The 23,692-nt window shown below is 43.2% G+C and overlaps 1 protein-coding gene across 2 annotated transcripts in view; it reads left to right on the forward strand.

The window, feature by feature from the left end:
- Positions 1-2,001: 2,001 nt before the first annotated feature.
- Positions 2,002-23,692, forward strand: part of RORA (RAR related orphan receptor A) — a 350,533-nt gene continuing 328,842 nt past the window's right edge. The window contains exons 1-2 of one of the 2 annotated variants that reach the window (XM_059858140.1): positions 2,002-2,134; positions 3,262-3,506. In XM_059858140.1, the coding sequence (XP_059714123.1) occupies positions 3,335-3,506 (172 nt within the window). In that variant the 5' untranslated portion in view covers positions 2,002-2,134; positions 3,262-3,334. The remainder of the gene's footprint in view (positions 2,135-3,261; positions 3,507-23,692) is intronic. The other variant, XM_059858137.1, reaches the window with a different exon arrangement.

Here is a 23,692-nt window from a genome sequence, read left to right on the forward strand (position 1 = left end):
GAGCCTTAGTGACTCAGGTTCAAAGCAGGCTTGCATCGATGGTCAGTGAACAGAATGCTGGGGTGCTGTTCCTGTGGGAGCTGAGGTTTTGTTGCACACATTTGTGTGCTCTCTGCCTCCTGCCTGTCCTGCCCAAGAACTGCTTTCTGTGTGTCTGGTGGCTGCATGCATTACAGCTCTTCTGCCACTTCTCTGCCACTGAAAAAGTGTCCAGATGATGTTTACACCTCCTCTACTCCAGAATCATGTAAGATTTATGTCACTTTTTAAATCAGAATTTTTAAAATTATTAATAATTGTATCTACATGAAAATAGCTAAGTCAGGAGGAGATGTTTGGTGATACTTGTCTCTTTTTGTTCCATTACTGATACTTCTGGTGGGATCTATTGCAGGTAATATCTGCAGCAATTTCTAAAGCCCTCTTTCATCTAACTAAACATTTATCCTCAAGTTTCTCAACATACCTGTCTTTGCTGCTAATGCCATCTCACTTGTTGAAACAAGCTTAGTGATCAAAGTTAATGAACCGTCTTGGTAGGGATTGGAAGCTAGAAATAGACTGAAGAATGAGGAAGGCCTTTTCTATGCCCAGGAAATGTCTTAGCAGAACAGGTTCACGGAGAGGGAGCTTTGGACAAAAGTCAGGATGGTTTTCATTCATTATATAAATCTCAAGTGAACTGTTGCCTGTTTCCTTTGCTCATGGTGCTATGAGTTTGTGGGCAGCCTCTCTTTTTGCTAGAGCAAAGCAGCTTTGTCTTTTTCCTTGTGTAGGTGCTCCTAGATTGTGGCCTCTACAAACGTGCTATGAATTTGTCCTGCTTTAGCTGGTTCTAATTGCTGGTGATTTATGAGAGAGATGTGAAACAACATAAAATTAATTTTTCTTCTCCATTAATTCAGATGTTCTAAGCATTTGGGCTTACTCCTGTGATTTCCCCTCCCTCACAATTTACTTTGAAAAAAAAAAAAAGCTCTACTGTGTTGTCCTATTGTAGCCTTCAGTGTTTCCTTCTCCTTTCTCTTCTAAGTAAATTGAAAAATTTTTTCGATTTAGAAAATGGGGGGAAAGCTGCACTAAATGACAATTGTGTAACAAAGGCAGGTGTGCAAAATATCAGGAGCCTTTAAAAGGAGAAAAACCCCACTCTGATAATATGAAGTAGCTGCAGTACTACAACCAGTCCTGCAAAACACTCACGTGAATAATCCTCACTGTGGCAAGTAGTCCAATTGTTGCCAGCACTGGTGAAAGGCAGTGGTCTGGCAGCTTTGAGGAATGAAGTTCTTTTTTTTATTAGCTGGGCAAGTTTCCCAACACACACTGCCTGGTCAGCCTGCTAAAACCCCCATCTGAGGAGGGAGGGATAAGCTTTCTCTCGGGCTAACAGGCAGCTTGGTTTCCACAGATCACATAATTCTTACTTGTGTTTGGAGGCTGCCAATTAGCAAAAAGTAAAGGGAGAGGCTTTGCAGAAAATTGCAGCTCTAATCCACCAAACTTGCATCAGAGAGGGACCACCTTGCTGCCCTCTGCAGATTCTGGAGAGACCATGCCCACAGCCTGTGCCCCTTGCCAGCACCAGTGTGTGTTCCAGGGATGCTCACAGTCTCCACATGGGTCCTGGGGAGCAACCTGTGCTTCCCTTGTCCACTTCCACTTGCTCTGCTTCTCAGGCTGCTCTCTAGGAACAGTTTCCATCCAGCTTGAGACCCTTTGACTTGATGCTAGTGAAAAACCTGGTAGCCTTTTGTGTCCATACCCTGTGTGCTCCCAGGCCTGCCCTAACCCAGTACTTAATCACAAAGAGGAAGACCTGGTTTTACTCAGTGAGCAAGGTCTGTAAGCCCAGCTCTGATCATCTCAAATTTATTTATGCTCTGAAAGTGAACACAGAATAATTTTTTAATATCACTCTGTCTTCTGCAATCGCTGCCCATTCCTCTCAGATGGAAGCAGACAACAGATAATGAAAACTGCTGTGGTGTTTGTTTTCCAGACACGGGAAATTGGAACTTCAGGACTTCCAAACCAACTGACCCAAGATCCTACCCTTCCACCAAAAGAACTATCAGCAGTGCAAGATGTAATCCAATTTGTGGACAGGCTCTAGGGGCAAGTAGGACTCATGGTACGTTTCACAGCTGTTTGAGCAGCAACCATTTGTGAGAGAGCTGTGCAGTACTGGTGATCATACTGCAGAATGTGGAATGGCCCAGGGTTTACCTAAAAGTTTCATCAGGTACCAGCACCAGCAGTAGACGGGTACTGAGAGCTGCAGCAGCAGTCCTGGTTGGCAGAAGGTAGCATATCAGCTGCTTGCACATGATCAAGTGCCATTTGGAAAAAGCTTGAACCACTTTCAGTAAAAATACCATGATCTGGTCTACTCGGGATATGCTGCTAGTCAGAGCAGTCAAAGCAGGCAGCTTTAGCACCTTCTGTGCAGGAGGCAGCGGGGCTGCAGGAAACATGGCCTCTGTTGTACAGGAGCGATGTCTTCTCCAGGCTGTGTTTGTGGCAGCTGTTACTGGATTTTAACATCAGGCAGTGGACAAGGAATTGACCATTACTGACACTGTGAACTGCGCAAGGGTGCTTGCAGAAGTCGGCCCAGATCTGGAGGTTTTCTGGCACCTTGCTAGTCACCTTTTGTTCTATGTCAAAGCGCACTTCATTGAGAGAGAGGTATTGTCTGAAATGTTGCCTTCTCCGGCTGCGTGGCTGCTAAACATGTGGGTCTTGAGACGCTTAATACAGCTGGCATCTTCTGATGCGGCTTCAGCTGAAACAGTCATGGGGGAGGGAAGACAGCCCTGCGTGGAAGCTCTTCCCGCTGGTACCGGGCTGCAGAGGGGACCTCCTCGCGGGCCCGCTGGCCCTGCTGGCCGGGCCCCACCATCGCGCCGAGCCGTCGGTGCCGGCCCGGGCGGAGGTCGGGCTGGCTCCCCGCCCGCCCTGGGCAATGGCAGCACCTTCTGCGGCCCCGGCCCCGCTCGGGGGCCGCGGGGACCCCGCGGCCGCCGCCCCTCCCGGAGCCGGGCGCTGCCTGGGGGGGCGCAGGTCCCGCGGCCGGGCCGGGGCCGCGCCGGAGGGCGGCGGTGCCGGGCGTGGGGCGCGGGGCTGGCGGCGAAGCGCGGGGGGTGCGGGGGCGGGGGGGTGTGCAGCTCTCGCTAGCGCTGCTTGTGGTCACAGCCAGGCAAGCTCACATCCCATCTGGATCACGCTCGCTCTCTCCCTTCTGCTTTCCTACCATAGAGTTGCGCTGGAAACAGAAGATAGAGGGAGTGTAGGAGCTCGCCATCTCCAAGCGATCTACATTGGGAAAAACATGGAGTCGGCTCCGGCAGCCCCCGATCCAGCCGCCAGTGAGCCGGGCAGCAGCGTCTCCGAGGCGGCCGCCGGCGCCAGGGACACCCCGGTGAACCTGGAGCCGGCCCGGAAAAGCGATGCGCCGGCTCCCGTCCGCAGGCAGAGCTACTCCAGCAGCAGCAGCAGCAGAGGTAGGGAGACTTGGGGAAGGGGGAGGGGGCCGGGGGAGTGGGATCGGGGGGTGGGTGGGAATAGGAAGAGGTGGGTAAGAGAGAAGGGGGAAATGCAGCAATTTAATCCCCTGGTTTATTGCTCGTGCTTGTTGAAGCCGCGCACGCAAACAAGCCGGGCTTGTACCCCCTGCAAAACCTTGCAAACTTTTATAGCTTCTTTTAATTGCTGCAGGAGGAGGGACAAATGCAATGAAAATATTGAGCGGTGTTTGGTGCTTTCCTGTCCCTCTCGTTTATTGCCTGTGGTATCCGAATGGGTACTGTGCCCCTGAAATTACATAATTTTATAAATATATAAAGCAACAGCAGGAGTATTGGGATTCAAGGGAACAAACTTTTAAAGCTGCAGTGTCCTTCCTCCCCCCCTTTTTTCTCCCCCTCGTCTGTCTCCTTTTGACAGTTTCTCAACTGGTGTGCTGTGGCTTGTTGTGAATGGGGGATCTGTGATTAAACAGGAGATTTGCGGTTTGCGGGTGACTTATTCACTCTGTTGCGTGCTGTTTTCCCTTAATTCATTTAAGTGTATCTTAAAAATTATTTCATCGCGGAGCGGATGATCTCGTAGCTGCTGTTGTTGAGGGTGCCCAACTTCGCAGAGGGTCTCTCCGTGCGCCCGGGGGTTCTCTTACCGCTCTCCGCCGGCCCTCGAATAAAACGCTGCGAACAAACGAGCCCGCCTTTTCTGCCGCCAGCTGTCAAAGCCCTTCTGCCTCGGGTTGCGCCCGGAGCCGTGCGGGTCGGCTCTGGAGGTGCTCAGGGCGGTTGAAGTTTGGCGTCAGCCGCGGCAGCGCCCGAGCCGCGCCGGCGGCGGGAGAGCTGCGCGCTGCCGGGCGGAGCGGAGCGGGGCCGTGCGGGGCGGGCTGCTCCCGCCGCGGCCACCGAGCGGGGCCCGGCTTCAAACGCCGCCGGAGTTTGCCGAGACGTGCGAGAGGGAGGAGGCTGCGGCTTTAATTACTTGTAAATAATTTATGAAGCGTTGCTCCTACAAGAGGGGGAGCGCGCTAGAGAGGCTTCGCTCGGTGAAATCCCTCGGCGATGGGTAAAAATGAATTAAATAACGCTATGTAATAATACACACGGCTGTTGAAAGAAATGACGGGCGGAGAAAAGTACGTGCCCGGTGGGAGCGCAGCCCCCTCGGCGGCCGCCGGCGGGGCTGGGGCAGCGATGCCCGGCCGCCGGCGGTGGCGAGACCGTCTCTCCTCGGACGGAGGGGGTTCGGCTTGTAGGTTGGAATATGGCTGATCATGTGTTGGCTTGTGTTTTACAGTATTTTTCCCCTTTTGGCCACACCCCCCCTTCCCAGGCAGCTTCCCACTCAGGGAATCCGCGTACAGTAAAAGCCATCGAGATGTCACACGCCGAAACATTTAATTAGAGGCGATTTGCGAGCAGGGAGCGCGCCGTTCGGCGGATGCCGAGGCGAGGAGGAGCGGGCTCGGCCGGAGGAGGCCGGGTGGCCACGGGCGTGTGCGCAGGGAGCGTTTGGCTGCGCGGGGTATATTTAGAGCTTGCGAGAGTGGATTTGGAATGCAAGCGCCTTATGTAACGAGGTTAATCAGAAACACTGGAGAAAATTTCCTTAATTTGTCGGGGAGTTTTCTGGATGTTTGCGGAGCCGGCCGTAGTTGGCGGGTGTTACACAACGCCCCCCCTCCCGGCTCTCCGGCCCAGCGCTCCGGCGGCGCGGGCAGATGGTGCTGCCGGGGTGCGGGGCCGGCGGGAGGGAGCCGGCAGCCGGCTACGCCGCCTTTGGGGAGGGGGGCAACTTTGGGATCCCATCAATTATGTAACACTCGGCTGTCGCTTCTGTATGGATGCGAAAAGGAGGGGGGGGGGGGGGGGCGCTGGGAAGCCCGGGCGGCTCCGGCGGTGAGAGTGTTTTCTTGGCGGTCCCGAATTGTTGGGGCTCTGGTACTGCTAACCTGCTGACCCACATGTCCCTCCTCCCCCGGGCCTCGCTGGGGAAGGGCAAGGAGCAGGGGGCCAGGCACACGCCGCCACTCGCCCGGGCTCCCAGTCGCCGCACGCAGGCAGGCACTGCGTTATGTAACAGTCTGAGTGGGAAAGCGAAGGTCAGTGATGGAGGGAGGCATCCCCGGCAACACAATGGCCAGAGCCCTGCGCGCTGGGGCTGTGCGGGCTGCAAAGAGAAATAAAGCTCGCGGCAGTAATTGCCCTGTGGTTTGGGAAGGGAGAGGGGAGAAGGAAAAGGAGAGTGGCAGAGATTGGGGGGGGAAAAAAAAAAAAAAAAGAGTGTTTGGGTTTTTTCGGATGATGTAATGGAGTTGGCAGAAAATACAAGTCTACTCCTAGAGTGCAAACAGTAAGGGAATTGTAGCTGGCATTCTGTGCTAATGTTGCATAAATTAGTGTATTGGAAGTAAATTGACTTATACAATACACACCAGCTGATTGTGCCTTTCTAATAGTTAAAACCTGGAGGTACAGAACCACACAGGAAAACATGGCACTGACAACATTTTGGCCTCCTTGAAGTCAGGACTTGATGGATGGATTAGGTGTAAGAGGTCCCCGTAGACTTGTAGGTTTGGGGTTTAAAAACTTCTTTTAAGCTATTGAAATAGCACTTGATTTCTTGCCTTTTTGTTTTTAATAGGGTCCTTTATATCTTATGGCAACAATGTGACCTTAATGTGTAACTAGTAGAGGTGAAATTATTTTTAGAGCTGTTACCTTTTAAGCTCCTATGCTCAGCTATGTATTGAGTTCAGAAATTTACTTGTTTGGGTCCCAGTTCTGCCATGTGTTGTAAGCAGGCAGCTCTGGACTCTCATGTGAGCTGTGTGGAGGACAGGTACAAATACACAGAAATTTAGGTATATGTACACATTTATACACCTGTCTAACTGTAAAAAGCCTTATTTTTGAGCTGGCAAACACTGCAAATATTTCTTTCATAGCCTTAATTTTCATAGCTGCACACACTGCAAAGCTGCTTTGATACGTCAGGGTTTATAATACCCAGTGTACATAAGGAATGAGGAAAACAAAATTAAAGAGAGGACTGTTGATGGAGAATTTGGGAAAGTTTGCTGTGGAATAAATTCTTCAGTGAAGCTTTAGTTATTATAATATTATAACTTCAAAATACTTTATTGCTTGATATGCAAACCTGTCTGTACTGCCAGATCCTTACATAACTTGGTTTTTATTTTGCAGAGGTTATGCTGGTTTTGTTGCTGCATAGAATACTTAACTTGAAAATGTAAATCCTCAGTAACCAAAACCACTTTTCAAATGGGGAGTTGTTATGTGATATATTTATTATGTGGGGGCATGCATGCATACTTGCATGCTTCAAAAAATTCCCTGCAGTCTGATATTAAAGCTGATTGTTAGGGAATTGTCACCATACTGGAAAAAGTAGGAAATGGATTAAAAGGCCTGCTTTTCCCCCAGAGGGATGTTTTTACTGCTGACAGTCGTTGTTAAAATTTTCTGAAGACCAGTCACTGACCAGCAGGTTGGATTTCAGTCTGAGTTGTGTGTGTGTGTGTGTTCTGCAACAAGGGTTTGTGGTTTGCCATGCTTGGTAGAAGGAATGTTTCCCTCACCAGCTCTGGCCCTGGACTGTGGCTTTTATTGACATTTATTTCACTTTGCAGGCTTGGATGTCCATGGAGTTCTACCCATGCTGCAGTCTTAGGCTTAATATTCTATTAGTCCCCCTAGAAATAGTTGTAATTGAATAAGCTCTATTTCAGTAGAGAACTACTGTCTCATTAAAAAGCAAAGTACATAAAAAGCTTTTAAATCTGCTAGAAAATGCTTAGTTTGTATGGAACTGAGCTCTTGGTCTCAGAGGTAAGTCAAGAGAGGATGCCTTGCTGAAAAATATTTAAGACAACTCTTACATCTTTGGATGATGCTATGTGCAAATACTTTTATGATGTTTAATATTATGATGTTTAATATTTAATAATTGAAAACTGCAGCTATTTAGGTACCTGTTCTTCTTTTCTTGCTGTTGAGGTTCTTGGGTGTATTTGCTGTTTTCCAGAGCCCTTTGGATGTCATCTGTTTATCCTGATGCTGTCTCTACTGGTGGATTGTGGCATTTTGCTTTTGTGCTTTTTTTAAAATTTGGGTGATGCTCCACAAGTAGGGATGTAACATCATTAATAGTGACAACAATAGGTTTGTGGTGTTATTTTCTTTAGAAATACCTTTCTTTATTTTTTTTTCCCCCCTAGATTTTATCCATTTCTGGTTTTAGACTATTCTACAGAGCTTAGCCACAATACAAAATTTTCCAAGTTGTTTTCAGGAGGACTCTTTGAATTTTGTAAATTCGGATGCTTTCTGTAAATTCTTTGGGTTGCCTTTGTAATCACTGGGGACTATTCTGCATGCACCACTGATTTAGTCCTATTTTGGTAGATGATATGTGCTTTGAATCCTTTAAAGTACAGCATTGTTTTAAATGTTTGTAGCATAGGAGCAATAATAGCAGCAGTATGTTGTTCTCCTAGGAACAATGCAGTTCTCTTATTCCAATAAACCGTAACCTATTCTCTTCTTTTATTTGCTTGAGAAACATCTCAGGAGCTCATAAACCAGTATGTAAATACTGTTAGCATTCAACCAAATGCTGTAATTTTACTAAATAAAGAACATAGTTTGTAATGGAGATTAACGGGCTGTGTGACAATTTCAGTTTTGGGCATAGCACTGCATCTGAATGGAAAGAGCAAATTTCAGCTTTGGGGGGTTCTTCTTTTTTTTCTTTTTTTTTTTTTCTTCCTCCCTTCTGATATTTGTTTTTAAGCTACAAAAATATGTGTTGGGGAAAACCTGAAATGACTCAGTCGATTTTGCTGGATTTGATCTGAGAGCTATCCCAGTGAAAAGGGGAAAAAACCCAACCTCGTTTTAAATTACTGTGATGCCTGTATCACTCTTGAAATTAATTTGTGAATAGGTGATCCATTCTTTACCAAAAAAATTTTCAGAGCGTGTGTTCAGTGACAGACACTTGTGGGAACAGATTGAAAAAAATTAAATAAAAAATTGAAATTTGGAGTATATCTAAATGCACTGGAAGTGTGGGTGCTGTGCAGCTTGGGGGCTGTTCACAAGCTCTGTGCTTCTCACTGCTGCTCAGGGAGCAAAGGGGCTGCAGTGGCAGCTGCAGCTGCTGTCACACAGCTGTTTCTGCAGCAGGCAAAGGGGAATGCTGGGCCCAGGTAGTTCACAGGAGCTGTCAAAATGCACCACTGCACTTGACTCAGGGCTTTCCATTCCCGTGCTGCAAGGCAGCTGTCACCCCCTCAGCTGTCTGTCCATCCTGCCAAGAGCCTGCCTGGCAGCCCAGGGCCTTTGGGTGGGATGCTGGAGTGGGGAGCAGTGTCTGCTTCTCAAGAGAGGCTGAATTATTTTTCTCTCTCACACTTTCACCTGGACCTGAGTTTGCTGAGGAGGTTCTGTAGTTTTCCATGGCTTTGGCAGAAGAGGAAGTTCTGGTGGGTAAAGTGTTGAAAAAACTTCCTGAATGTGTGGAAGCATCCACACTTCATATGCAGATTTCTGCTGTCTTGTTTTCTTTGACTCTTTTTTCAAGTATTTTGCATTTCACCTATTGCTGGGGTTGTCTTTGTACCCCTAATAATAATTTTTGGAAATGTACTGTACAGAGCTGTTCTCATAGCTGGCAGACAGGTCATGCATCCTTACCTGCACAGATTCTTAGAGGTGTGCAGAGGAGGGCCCTGCTGAGCAGAGTCTGAGTCCCCTGCTGTCACCAGACCCTTGTTGCACATTTGGTGTCAGAAACAGATCACACTTCGTTTTTAGGGTTGTTAGGGATTTTTTTTGGTCCGTTGTTCTGATAGGAGGCTCCTCTACAGCTTTGTTGTCTGATGATTAGAAACCTTTTCAGTTCTAAGTAACTGTATTCACAGTCAGTTAGCTCACTTGCTTCTTTGAATGTTTTCTATAAAACCTCTGTGGACTGGAAACGAAGAAGAGCCTGGTATTTTATTTTGTGATACTGAACTAACAGCGAGCTCAGTCCAATGACTCACAGTTTAGCACTTAAGCATATCTGTTGTAGATGGTCTGTGCTGATAGAAACATGAGAACAGCTTGGGCTGTGTGTCAGGAGGAGTTAATTGTCTAATTTCTTGAATGTAAAGGTAGTGAATTATTTCTCATACCGTTATCTGAAGTCTCATCTCGGTATGTTTCATTCTTGGCAACAACTGAGCTCTTCAGAGACTGAGTGTATTGGGGTGTGTATTTTCCTGAAGAAATTGTGGGGTTATTTTACAGCAGTTTAATCCTATAGTTTAGCCTCATTGCACTGTTCATTTGGAAGGATCCCCAGGTGTTTTAAACACTATTGGGAACCATTTTGCTTATTACTGAAATCCAGCCACTTCTTCTGTGGAATCTGACAGCTGTTTAATGGTGCTCAGCCATGCTAAGCAGATCAGAATGGAAAGTGAAGAATACGATACCTGATTGAAACACTCTGAGGGATTTTGGATACAGATAATATAATTATCTGCATTGGAATTGGGTCAAACAGCTCTATTCCTGTAGAAAATTACTAGATATTTGCAGTGGCAGTGTATAGTCAAGAAATTGGTTTGAAATACCTTCCTGAAAATGATACCCCCAGCAGTGAGATAATTGAAGATCCTGCTGCTTACCCTATTGTGATCACCAGTTGCAGAATGATCAATGTTTTCAGGTATTTCTGGATGTATTAATTGTTTGGTTCCATGCTGCTATGTGAAATCTTATAAACCAGGGGGGATGCCTGGGATGTTGCAGGTCTTGCTTTGTAAAGCAAATTTCTTTTCTGGTGCATTCCTTAAATAGTGAGTTGCTGTCTGTGAAATGTGCTCGTATTTACAGAGGTTTTAAAAATGGTTCTAGGGGATGTCTCAACACTGTGCCAGTAGGGAATGGGGGAGGTGGGTGTCAGGCCTTGTCTTGTGAGGATATTGGTGACTGTGGGGAAAATACAGCTCTTTTCCAGTTGTCTTCAATTTCACTTCCCATGTCATCTAGCAGAACAGGGTATAAACAGAAGATCTGCAAAGAAACAGAAGTGAGAATTCCCGATCAACTGAATGTACATAAATGTCCTGGTAATAATGACCAACTGCAGAGTCTTTCATTTGTAATTTAATCTAATAATTTCCACAGACTTCTAAAGGAGCACACTATGAAGCTGGCAACTTCAGAGAAATTGCTGCGCTGTTACAAACAGCGTTTGAGCTGGCATTATAACAGCATGATAGATTGTGAGATGGAGAACAAAGTTAGTGTGGAAACTGAGCTGAGAGAAATTGCCAGCAGAATGTGAGAAAGCAGAGTTGGATTATGATAACCACCCTTGCAGAATCAAATTAAACCATTTTACAGGCTTTGTTGATTTTTACTTTGTAGTTGTACTATGTATTTACTTCACATGGGTGCAGGAGATTAATGAGGCAGGTGTAGTGATCATGGGGTGAAAAACTGTGGTGCTGCTGTTCTTTTTAAATGTTTCATTTCATACAGACTGTGGGGTATTTACAGCATTAATTAACAATATGTCTGTGTGGTTTAGTTCTACAACTGTTGAAATGTATTGAAAGTATTTAATAGGCAGAAGAGGTGATGGAAATTATAACTCCTAGAAGGAGGTTGGACAGAGAACCCCCTCTCCTTTTTTTTTTTTAAATGTTTTATTACACTTATAAATATCTTTTAAAATGGTGTGCTTGTCCAAAGAGGTGGTTTGTGTGAAGAATGGGGAATATATGGCCAGAACTCTGCAGCTAGTTTTGACAATATGGCTGAAAGAAGACAGAAGGAAAAATAAAATTCAAACCCCTGAGGCAGACCAAATAGCCAAGTGCTGTTGATGTGCATTGCCAGCTCCTGACCTGTGAGAGAGGAATTTTTTCCACAGTTATGCAGAAGTGTATGCCATGCACTTCTGAAATAAATATATATGCAAAACTGTAGACACCATTGGGAAAACCTAAATTATATGTTAATAGAGCTTGGCCTGACTGTTTTGGCGCTGGAGCAAGGTCTGTTAGATACAGTCAAGGATAAAACCAAGGCCAAGACTTGTGAAATACTGATTATGGGGTTTATTTTATTCCTGTAGTGGAATTACTAGAATACTTTAAAGGAGGATTTCCCCTCAGAGTTTCTCTTCAGATGTAGAGGTAGGAAAGAATGCCTTTTTATGAACTAATAGATGACTTTGCCAAAGTCTGTACCAAATGTAAGTCAGAGGCCTCTGCTGCATTACATCTTTTAACTAAGGGCAGAAAGGTAAGGTTTAAACTATTTCTTTGTAAGAAGTCTTGAAATTTGATAACACAGGCTAAAGTACAGCTTTTGCTAATTCTTTACTTGAAGTAAGCATAAAGTATCTCCTAAATCCTTTGTATATTAAAAAATAAAATAAAATGAAATCAATCTCAAAGGAAACTAGGGCATATCAGAAGCCTCTCTCTGAGTCTTGCTTCATTTGTGTAATCTTCAAGAGGAGTTTTGTTAGCCATTTGTGTTGTCATTATGGAAGTTAGCAAAGGGTTCTTCACTGCCTGGGTTGTTAGAGAGGCCTTTTAAAAATTCTAATGAAGTATCCTCTGAACTGTTGACATCTTGTGTGGAGTCAGAGTGCTTCTGAGATAATACATGGAAGTCAGTCAGAGCAAAAAGCAACTCTTTCCAGGGCTGGTGTTTGGAGGAATAATGGATGAAGCAATGTACAGTGGTGGTGTGCTTTCAGTCCCTTAGCAATCCTGCCAATCCATCAATAGCCAGACAGGCCTTTCACCTGGAGAGTCTTTAAAAAACCAAAGCACTGCGTTGTTTGTAGAGATTTCATTTCCACTCAACACTCTTAATGTTGTAAGTTTCTGCTGGAATCAGGTGTATTTTTAAGAAGTGATCTGTTTTCATGAGTGTGAATCTGGCAGAGATCAGATGAGGTCAGTCCTGTGTTGGCAGCACGGAAGCTGCCCTTGACTATTGGAAATGTTCTGCTCTCCTGGCAGAGTCTGGATCTGTGACAGCTGATGTGTGTGCTTAATCCTGAGCATCCTGGATGGTTCTGTTGATGTCAGTGACAGTGCTTCTGTGTAGGGTAAAACTAGGGGTGCAGCAAGACCAAGAGAGAGCTGCAAGGAATCAAGAACTGCACTGGGAAATGGTTTAAGAAAAGTAAGAAATTGTAGCATCAAGGAAAATGACTCTGGATAAAAGATGAATTAACTAGTTTTCATGGTAGGTAGGGCTGGGTGAGTAGTGGTAATTATTTTGGCAGATACATTGTTACCCTGCTATAATTTTGCTTTCAGGATCAAACTGTGGCTTCATTGCTGGAGAAGAATTTCTATCCCTACTTCAGAACAGCTGTTAGGAGATGAGCAAGAATTTCCTCAGGTACAGAACCTGAGTTGCACTTGTCTCTTGCTGTATATGGAGTGTGTTTGCTAAGTTTACTAAAGGTTTTAATTCTAAACCACTGACATCTTAGCTCTGTCCTTATAACAGTCACAAAGTCTTTTTTGTTTTCTGATGGAAAAAAATGAAGGGGAAGGTGAAGTGATTGTAGGGATTTAGCTTCAGAGACTTTAATAAGCTGACTGTTGAGGTGGCCTGCCTTATTGGCATTTTTCTCTCTCGATATTGGCTGCCTCTAACAGGGTTTGACCATGACTTAATTATTTTCCTGTTTTGGTTTTTTTTTTCCCTGAGTAAATCACACTATACCACTTGGCCTCCTTTTAGAGGGTCACAGTTCTAGTTTGTGAAAACTTGCAGTTGCTAATTTTTTGGATAATAATACCCCACTGCAATGACCAGGCCAGGTCAGCAGTACCCCAGAGATGCTTTATTGTGGCATACAGTGTAGGATCCAAGGCTATGCAAAAGAACAAGGGAAGATTTTTTTTGTTTTGCTTTTGAAACGGAAGCAACATCCTTCCAAAATTCTAGCTAGTCTTTAACTTTCCCCAGCAGTGCTCAAGGCAGTCTGTCACTAAAATCTTTGGTTTCAATTCTCTGAAGAACACTCCCCCATACAACATTCACCTTAGAGAGGATAAGGACTAAAGCTTCTGGATGAAGGCAGGATTAGCAGAGCAGCTAGGTTTACAGGGGCTTCCATTTAGCAAGCTGTGCTTGGCCTCAGTGTTGGGTTTCCAGCGTTCCCAAGTCCACCTTCCTGTTGTTTTCAGCCCACTTTAGAGACTGCAGAAATGGCTTGTCACAGATCTCTGCAATTGGCAAGTCTCCTCAGAATTTCTTCCACGTATCCTTTGTTTTCTTTGCCACAGCAGAGGTTCAAAGCAGAATGTCATTAGGGATTTGAGAGCAAATGATCACAAGTGGTGAGGTGGGGACTCATGCCAATATACTGAAAATATTTTGTTGCATTGCTTTTCTCTGCACACAGCAGAACGCACACTGGAAGCAAACTTGGCTCTGGAAAGGCAGCAATAGAAAATGTAAAAACAAACCCAGAAAGGAAGTAAGTGAAGCCAACGGGGGAGCAGGGTAGTTTTGGGTAATGAACAGTAAAAGAAAGATGTGGAACTTAAGGAAGAAGTGTAATGAAAGGGCACAAAAGAAAGATGACTGATTTGGAGAATGGCCTGGAAAAAAATCCCCAAACATTTGCAAAAGAACTGGAGTAGTGGGGGAAGCTACAGCGTCTGCTGAGGGGAGGGGAATTTACTGCCTTATTTCCTCTGTACAATTAATATATTCTTATTCTGTGATCTTGTCTTTGCTGTGGAATGTAATAAAATGTGGTTTAGTGCATGGTGTAGTCTCAGGCAGTTGCCTCAGATTTGCTTCAGCACCCTATTGTTTCCAGTGAGCTCTGACTAAATTCTTTTGCCACAGATGTTGTGCTAATGTGTTATATTAATTATTTGTCTTATCTCGGCCCTGTGAAATTAGAAGCCCTTTCCCACAGTGTGTTAAGCAGATTAAAATGAAAGCCTGTTTTTATGGTCCAGCAGCAGTGCAAATATTTGGGAAAAAAAAAAAAAAAAAAGGAAAGAAAAAGAGTTGTGAACTAACTGTGGGGTGCTGTGAGGACTCTTTATAAAGCAAACACATCTTGTCACCTAAATGGTGAGATGGTAAGTTCCAGGCTTCTCTTGAAAAGGCTTATAGTGTTTTCCCTGGTGCCTTTATTTGGGGGGAAGAGCTTGGGATTGGTAGTTTCTACCAAGGTACCTGTTGTTGTTGTTGTCATTTGGTGTTAAGAGGCATCTCTGAAGAAGTTCTCTCTGCAAACCCTTGTGAGTGACTCGAGGGCTGCATTTGCTTTGTGGTAGCCAGTCCTGGGACAGAATTTGGGCTCTTTGGAAAAGCACTAAACATGATTTTAGAGGCTACTACCAACTGGTTTTTGTTGGTAAGAGAAATTACTTTAAAAAGTAGTCAAGTGGTGGTACACATGAAATTCAGGATTCATGTTACTCTCTGTCTTGAATTCCTGTCTTGTGTCCTTTCTCCCTTAGGAGCAGAATATATTTTAGTTACAGCAGTAATTTTATTTATACTGACTTACTTAAATCTTAGTGTCATAACATTCCAACATACTTTAGAACTGCTCTCCTGCCTGTGTGGTATTTGTCACAAAAAGTCTAAAGCTATAATGAATTTATTGTGAATGTGATGTGTCTAAGACTGTGTTTGGGCAATAACTTAATTAAGGCATCCCATGTTATTGTAGTAAAAGTGAGGGGACACTGTAATGGGTGAGAGGAGACAGAGTAAAGGTGGAATGTCAGAGTGAGCATTTTATGGTTTCTGGATTCTGTTCCCATTTCATTCATTCCTCTTATTTCCCCACATGGAAATAAGGAATTGCATATTGCTGCATCAGAAATGTTGCTCCTTCAGGTCTGTTCAGGTTATGGTCAGAGTTGAGAAGTCTTGGAAGTGCTTGTGGCCCACCCTCTGTGGAGCTCTGTGCTGAGATGTGCTGAGGTTCAAATGGTGGGGACATAAAAAGGCAGCTTTAGGAGAAGTGCCCCATTTTTTCCCTGTCTGTGGACTGAGTTAGCAGCACCAGACCATTGAAGTGCTATAAAGGTACTTGAAAGTTTCACTTTATAGGTGTTCATTTCCCCCAGAAGTACAGGTATGAAGAAGTTTGGCATTTTTCCCTCTGTCCATGTTGGATGAGGAGGCAGCAGCTGTGCCTTAATGGTTTTTCCTTCTTGCCCAGCATCTGGTCTAGGTGTCCTTTTGTCACACCAGCTCCATGCACGTGTCCTGGGGTACCTGTGGGTTTTGTTGGCACAGGAATTGAAAATTCCACACTCTCCCTGGCACTGCAGTCTGAACTGCTGGTGTGGGTGCAGAAGGGAGCATTTATCAGTTTGTTGTGTGTAGCAAAGTGTAGCAAAACCAGCATCATTGTTTTGGCTTTTTTTTCCCTTAAAAATTGCCCTCTATTGAGTTATAGCTTGATGTGCTGGAGGTAGTGGGGGCTGGGGAGGACAGCAACTTTATTTGTCATTGCTGTGTTAGCAGAGGCTCTGCTCTACAGGCAGTGCTTAACAATCCTCAGGAGATTGCAGGGATCTGTGTCTGCTTAGCCCTTACCAAGGTGCAGTTACACCACTGCTGCTCAGTGGGGTTACACGGGTTGATTTATATGAAAAACTTCAGATTCCCCAGCAAACTGGACACTGCAGACCTGGGGTGTGCAACAAAAATATTTTGCAGTATGTTATGTATTAAAACTTGATTAAAAAACAGATGAATGGCAGTGGTAGGAGGTAAGCAGTATTCCTTCTTTTGGTGCAAGTTCTTATGTGCTGTAAGTATTTTTCAGCATACTTTGACCAGATCAGCACATAGAAACTTGGTTTTAGTCTGTCTCTGGTAGTGTCTGATTTTGCAACCACATTTAAATGTAAATGTAAACAGTTGAGATTTTTGTGTAATCCTGACATCTCTATGTGATAGTTCTCCATAAAAGTAATTATTTCTCCATTACAATGTAATGTTTTAGATGTAAACACATTGCTTTTGATTTGCCCTTTTTTTCATATTTTTCCTGGTTTTGCTATTTTGCCCTTTTTTCCATATTTTAAGCAGAGGGACTTATAACTGCTGGACTTCACTGAGGGGAAAGTTTTATAGACATAAATCAAGAATGTATAGTGAATAATTAAACTATAATAAAATTAAAGCATTAGAGATTTTTAATACCTTGAAGGTAATTTAAATTTAAAACATACTTTTAGATTTAAATCATATGAAGCTATTCTGCATGACTTCCACCAGCCTTTATTAAGGACTTAGCACTCTACTTGCCAACTTTTAGAGATGACACTTTTATTTGTAATTTGTCTTCTAATGTGCAGTTAATAGCGATATGGCAATCACTTAGTTTTGCAATATCAGGTAGGCTTCTAATCTGTAGAGAAATTCTTAATACATGAAAAACACTTTATTCTAGGCATTGCCATAATAATTAGCCTCTTAACATTTTCCTTAAAGACAGTTTGGAGGAAAAATTCCTTCCAAATACACAGATGTGGTTATTAACTTGTTTCCTATTGCTGTTTGAGTGTTCTCATCAATATTCAAAATGGGAGGGTATCCGTTCCTTCATGTTTGTTTCACGTGGTGAGACTGGAAGGACGTGGTGTGGATGTGATGTGCTTTTCTGACTATCCCATTTGTTCACCTGGATCCAGGTGTACAGTATGGTGGGACAGGGGTCTGAAATGTCCATGCTTTATATTCTTTTGTGCTGCAAGAGGTTAATTCAGTTTGCTGTCCCTGATAAGAGTCCTTACTGTGGCCGCTGAGTTGCCGAGAGGCAAAGTCTTGCAGGAGAGTGTGAAAGCAAGAGCTATAAACTCTGTTTGAATTCCTTGCCAGCAGTGTCTCCTGGCAAGGACAGCCCAGGTTCTGTCTGCCTGGTCAAATCCATACCTAGAAACTGAAAGGGATGGTTGGGCTTTAGCACCTCCTTTTCTCTGAACCCTCCCTCCCCGTGGGGCACAGCTGTGTTCTCCCTGTGCAGTGTGCCTGATGTGACCAGGCAGTGCTTGGGGACCAAAGAGGGGTGGGAAGGTTCTGGTTTGGTGGCCACACCTGACACTGCTGTGGGTTCTGAGCTTGAAATGTGAGTTTTGGCTCCATGGTATCATTAATCATCAAAGACTGTTTAATGTGAGCTGGAGTTTCAGATCCGAGATGTGAAAGGAATTGAAACACACCATGTTATGTAACTTTGAGTTGCTAGTATGCAGTTGTGTTACAGAGAAGGATTAAGGGCAAATTTTATCCAAAGGCACTTTCAGGAACTAGAGATATCCAAAATGTTGTTAGTCATCCTTTCAGCTTTTTATTAGCAGTATCTTGCTGAGACAGGTGATTGTTAAAATGGGAAAGGAAATCTGGCTGTTAGTTCCAGTCTGAAGCTGTATTTAAGTGAACCTTTTCCAGCAGAGGGGAGATGGATCACTGCTGTGGGCTTTAGCCAGAGAAACAAACCTGGGATCTGCTTTTTAGTGCCTGTGTTCAGACTGGAAGAAGCTGTGTTTGATAGACTTTGGAGTAAAAAGGAGGTTTGTGTACCTTCCAGAAGCCAGAGAAGAGATGGGATCTTGGCTGTCATTTGAAATGGACTCTTCTCATGTCAAACTCCAAAGCAACAGTTCCCAAAACTGAATACTGCATTGTGCATGGTACACCTCATGTTTCAAACACAGATCAAATTCAGCAGTAGGTTTGAAATGGAACTGAGCTTCCAGGGCAAATATCAACAATACCCCTCCAATCTTAGTATGAGGAGCTTGAATTGAGGCATCATGCAAATCCTGTTAATAATGTAATGACTCTCCATTAATTCTCATCACTGTTAGTCAGTTAATTTTCAGCTACTTGATCCATCATCATTTTGTCAGTTCTACTGAAGACTCTTTTTATATTCAGCTATTAAAAATGGTTTCAGTTTCTGTTGATTGTCTAATTTTTGCATCTTTCCTGAGATCACTGATGTCTAAATTAAAATTCCCATTTTAGAAGTAGAAATATCTGTTGAAATTCTTTCTCCTTACTTCCTCAATACCTACGTGTTGTCCTTTTGAAGTAGGTTGTACTGCATCCCAAGAGATCAGGTAAGCTTCTGGTCTCCTTGCTGTTTGAATCTTGCTAATGCAAGTGTTACCAAGATATTCTGTGTTAAATATGCAGCAAAACAACGTTAATTTCTTTCCTTCTTTTCTGTATGGGGGAAAGAAGCAGAAAAAATTTTACTCTTAGCATATATCACACCCAAGTGGGAGTAATTTTTCAAACACAGGTATTATTTCTAAAATGTGCTTATATTTATTCAAACAGTTTGTTTCAGCTTTTGTTTCTGAGCTGAGCAGATTTCCTAAGAGCTTTTTTTCCAACATGAAGATGGTTGGAGCTGGTGGATATTTAACTTTAAAATATTTATAGTCCTGGAGGAAAGGTGGATCATCAGGAAAAGAAAATGAACGTTGCTTAATTGATAATGACGTGTGTGCTGTGTTTGCTTTCGTGGAACAGTTGTGAAAATTCATCTCCCCATATGGGTCTGTGTCACTTGGAAACTCTGAGCCATTTTTATAAATGGCATCTGTAAGCTTTCCTGCATTTTAGATTGAGGGCCATTTGGAAAGATGGAAGTGCCAGGGCAGCTTCTTCATTCCCTCTGAGGGTGGGTCACAGCAGAATTCAGAAACTGGAGATATCCAAAATATTGTTTGTCATCCTTTCAGCTTTTATTATCTCAGTAGAATGAACCAGCTAAATAAGGCCATGAAGGTTCCATACAAAGCATTTAACAAGAAGTTTTATCAAGTAATTCTAAAAGAGCAAAAGAAGGTTCCAGGTAACAGCAGATGCAGTGATGGCCCATTGGTAGAGATCGTCTTCCAGGCTGTTTTTTTTAATTGACAAAATTATAACAAATGATGAACTGTTGCTGTCAAAATTTAGTGACCAATTAATGGAGACAGGAAGATGTTTTTGTTTCAGAAAATGGATGTGGTGAACAAGGAGCAGATGCAGGTTTGCTCATAAATTGCTAAATGTCTGCACTGGAGTACTGCTTCTGAAAGATAAACAGCTGGGCAAGAGTTAGAGGAAGTGTTGATTTTTCTTTTAGTAAGATAAGTACTGGCAATCAGACTAATAAAAATAATGTTCCAGTAGGTTATTATTTACTGACTGCTATGCTGTTTTGTGTTGAAAGGGAAATGGAATTGAGGTCTCTCTCCACTGAGGATTAATGAGCTGTGTTACACTTGCCTTGTGTTGGAGTAACTTTATTTAACTATTTTGCTTTTTCTTCTCTGTGCTGCTTTTGCTCCAGCCTTTTCAGTCTCTTGCCTGTAGGTATCTCTCACTCATTTATTTCTTATATGTCTTATTCCTCATTTATAGCCAGTGTTCTTCATGGTGAGTAAACTTTGTGATAGTTTAATGAATTTAGCTTTGCTCATCTCTGTCCTAACAATCTTCCTTCTGGCTAGACAAAAACAAGCACCTGTCTCTTTGAAGACATTTTTGTGTACAGATTTTTTTAAAGTAACTTTAACTGATTGCTGAAAACATCTAAGATTATGGGCTGGCAGTAGTCACTACTAATTCTGAATATGAACGAGGCACTATCTCATGTTTCCTAGGCCAAGTCCCTGTTAAAACAAGTGCTCTGCTAAGGGGAGCTGCTAGCCCAGCCATGCTTTAAGGTACCATGAGGCTGGTTACCAATGCTTTTATTCTTTTTGTAAGACTCACCTTGAGGGAAAGGAATGTTTTCTGTGAAATCCTCTGAAAGTTAATTGTTGAGGCTAGATGAGAACAGACCATAGAGCCCCACAGGTGCAGTCTGTGTGAATGGCCTCTGCTCACTGGCAATAAACGTATGCAGGGGTTTCAGTGGCTCTTGGAATGTTTCCTGCACAGGGATCAGTTTGTGTAGAGTTTGCAAAAAGTAAAAGTAGTGCTGAGTTATTGTTTGCTTTTGCCTTGGTGATGGTGGATATGTGATCAGTATTGTGTGGCCTGAAATAGCCATGCAATGTAAATAACACAAAATAATAAGTCTTATCAAACAAGGAGAAGCAAACTTGTGGGCTGCTACAGGCAGGAAAGACAGTATTGCTAAAATGAGTTGCTGTGCTGCTATTGTCATTGTACACTACCCAGTCAAACCAATGACATTGCAATGCACATGAGGACTTGTTGAAGTGGGAATACTTTGGTCATTACTTTTCCTCTTGCTTTAAATGATAAGGTAATAGCAAGAAGTAAAAAACCAGTGTAGGCTCTGTTTCTTCTCCAGCCAGGCTGATGAGTGGAATTTGCACCTTCTGTGGCAGATAGGGCTGCCTGAAGTGTCTAGCCTGAAGCAGAAAGAGTTATTTACTCCAAGAGTGATTAGTGCTCTTCAGTTTAGATTTGGCGAATAAGAGAGGGTGAATTCTGCTGCCTACATCAGATTTCCCTGTGATCCTTTCCTGGAGGCTCAGTGTATGCCAATGACCCTAGAGAGTTCTGGCAGAAATGAGGAAAAATCCTGGTGTGGGATCCTGAGTGGGGCTTGTCTGTGGAAGCACAAATCCTCAAGAGCACGTGGCAGCTCCTGTTTGGGCTGAGGAAAGAAATATGAAAATATTGTTTGTGTCATAGCTGATCCATGGGCAAATCAAAAACCCTGCATAATACAGAATGAGAAAGAGCAGAAGATGAGAGAAACCTCTTCTGAGAGGCTTCTGATGTCTGGAAACCAAATGAGTGAGTAATGTTTTGAAATTGCTTCAAGTGCTCAGTGTAGATAATAGTCACTGTAAGCCATGGAGGAATGCCCTGTGTGCTGACTCCCAGCTGCATTACTGGGTGTTACAAAGCACCCTGCTGAAAGGTGTTTACCCAGCTTCCTCCCAAAATCAGACTTTACAGCTCTTCTGCTCCTTTCCAGCTCTTCTGCTCCTCAGTTATTCTGCTGTAGTGGCCTTGAAGCTCCAGCCATTTTCCTTGCCAGTGGCAAGTATACAAACTGTCTACATTACCTGTTTTGATCATTTCCCTTTCTTAGTTGTTTAAAAGGCACTGGAAGGAGAGGAGCAAGTCTCCATGGCTGATAAGAAGCATTATTGTGTTTCACTTTCCACTGTGAACAGCTGTGGTAGGGTGTTCAAATCCTACTTCTCTCCAGGTATGCAATATTGATACCTCTTACTCACCAAAACTGCAGCACAGGGAAGAGTTATCCCATGCAGAATTGCTCTAACAATCCATGGTGTTTGCACAGTAGATGTGTTCTTCAAAATAATATTAAAATGTGCTCTTCAAAATAATATTAAAATAATAAAATAAATTCTTTAAAATGCCCTGTTTTGATTGTCTAACATAGAGAAGCTGGCACCTTTGGGGGATAATCAAGAGAGTAACTATTCTGAAGATTGATGTCTGAATTAAGTCAGGAAATCACCCTGAGCATACCTGTTTCTCTCCTGTAAACCATACAAATTTAAGCAAGCCCACTGCATTAGAGTACTGCACATTGACACCATGGGGGCTTCAGTCCAGATACAGGAGAGGGATTTGTCTCACCAGCATGAATTACAGGAAAGAACTAGAGATAGGTGAGTTCATTTAGGGTGCACTTCCCCCACATGCACTTCTAGGGCAAAAATAAATTGAGACCAAGTGACCCCTTTCTGCTTTTTCCTTCTAGCCAGAATGTAAAAAATAATTGTTGGGAGGTTGAATACTGGATCTTTGTGTTTTTAAAGGACATAATTTTCACATTCCTGAGCATCATTGTTAACCCTGTAAAGTTGAGTGTCATTTCACTTAGAGATGCAGCCCCATCTTCTTGTTGGTGCAGGAAGAGTCCTTCCTCTCTTGGGACTGTTGCATTCTTTACAGACCTGGGCAGTAATCAGGGAAACTCATACTTGTAATCCATTGTCAACAAAAAAAGAAATAGCCAAAACTCTGTGTTGAGAGTAGGTGGCCCACTGCAGTTAGTCTGTGTCAGATCCAATGCAATTATTGTTATAAACTGAGACCTTTTCAAATTCCTTTTATTCAAGCCCTGTGTAATATTTTTCATTTTCAAGTAATTTGTGTCTGCTACCGATTGGGAAATATTTCAGATAGAATGACACTTCCAGCTCCATGTATGCAATATCATTTAAATTTTTATGGCTGACTCTAGAGCCTAAATGTACTTTCATGTGCACTTAGGAAGCTGCTGTCAGAATCTACACATTGCAGAGCTGAGTGTAGAATTTGGCCCTTTATATAGCACTGTATTATTAAAAAAACCCCACCAAAGCTAACAAACAAAAAGCAAATTAAAAATACCCCAAATCAAACCCAAACCCTGGAATCCTCATGAAATTATTGTAATACATGCTACATTTTAATGCCTGAAAATCTTTCCTGACAGTAATTTGAAATTTCACCATTTATTTATACAGGTCTTCCCGACATTCTCATTTTAGCTGCTTCTTTCTGGCTCTCTAAAGAATCAATGATTTTTCTCCAGAAACATTCATGGATCAATAGACTTTGAAGATTAGCAGGTCATGGCCAGGTACAAAATGCATGTTGTAAACCCCAGGCTCTTATATTTGCTTGAATCCTTCCTCAAAAAAACGGGAGAAGGGGTAGCTTTGAACAACAGACCTCTTTGAATGGATTAATTCCTCGAGTATTTCAAAGGGTTGAGAATATACCAGAGAAACTACAAATGTGGAATTAATTTTCAGTGACTTGAGAATTCACTTAGCTGACAAATAGTTTTCTTAGATAAGCCAGGATGCTGTGGATGAAAGCAAGACAGTGAAAAAGGAGTGCTGGATGTGGAGTTAAGTTTTGGTTTTTCCTGTCTTCCCACCTTGTTTTGTAAATGGAGTTGCACAGAAGTAGCTGCCTTTATACTTTTCCTTTTTAGCCACACCTTCCTGATTTCAGGGTTTTGTTTTCTATACAAGACTGGACACTAACATCTTTAACCTCAAATAAAGATAAATAGGGTTAATTAGCATCTGCTAAGAGTGCTGAATTAATCTGTAGCTCTCCAGCACTCAGCTCCAGCTCCTGAAATGGCCTGTCTAGACTTTCTAGAGAAGCTA

The sequence above is a fragment of the Haemorhous mexicanus genome, chromosome 13, assembly GCF_027477595.1.
Source record: "Haemorhous mexicanus isolate bHaeMex1 chromosome 13, bHaeMex1.pri, whole genome shotgun sequence".
Lineage (NCBI taxonomy): Eukaryota > Metazoa > Chordata > Aves > Passeriformes > Fringillidae > Haemorhous > Haemorhous mexicanus.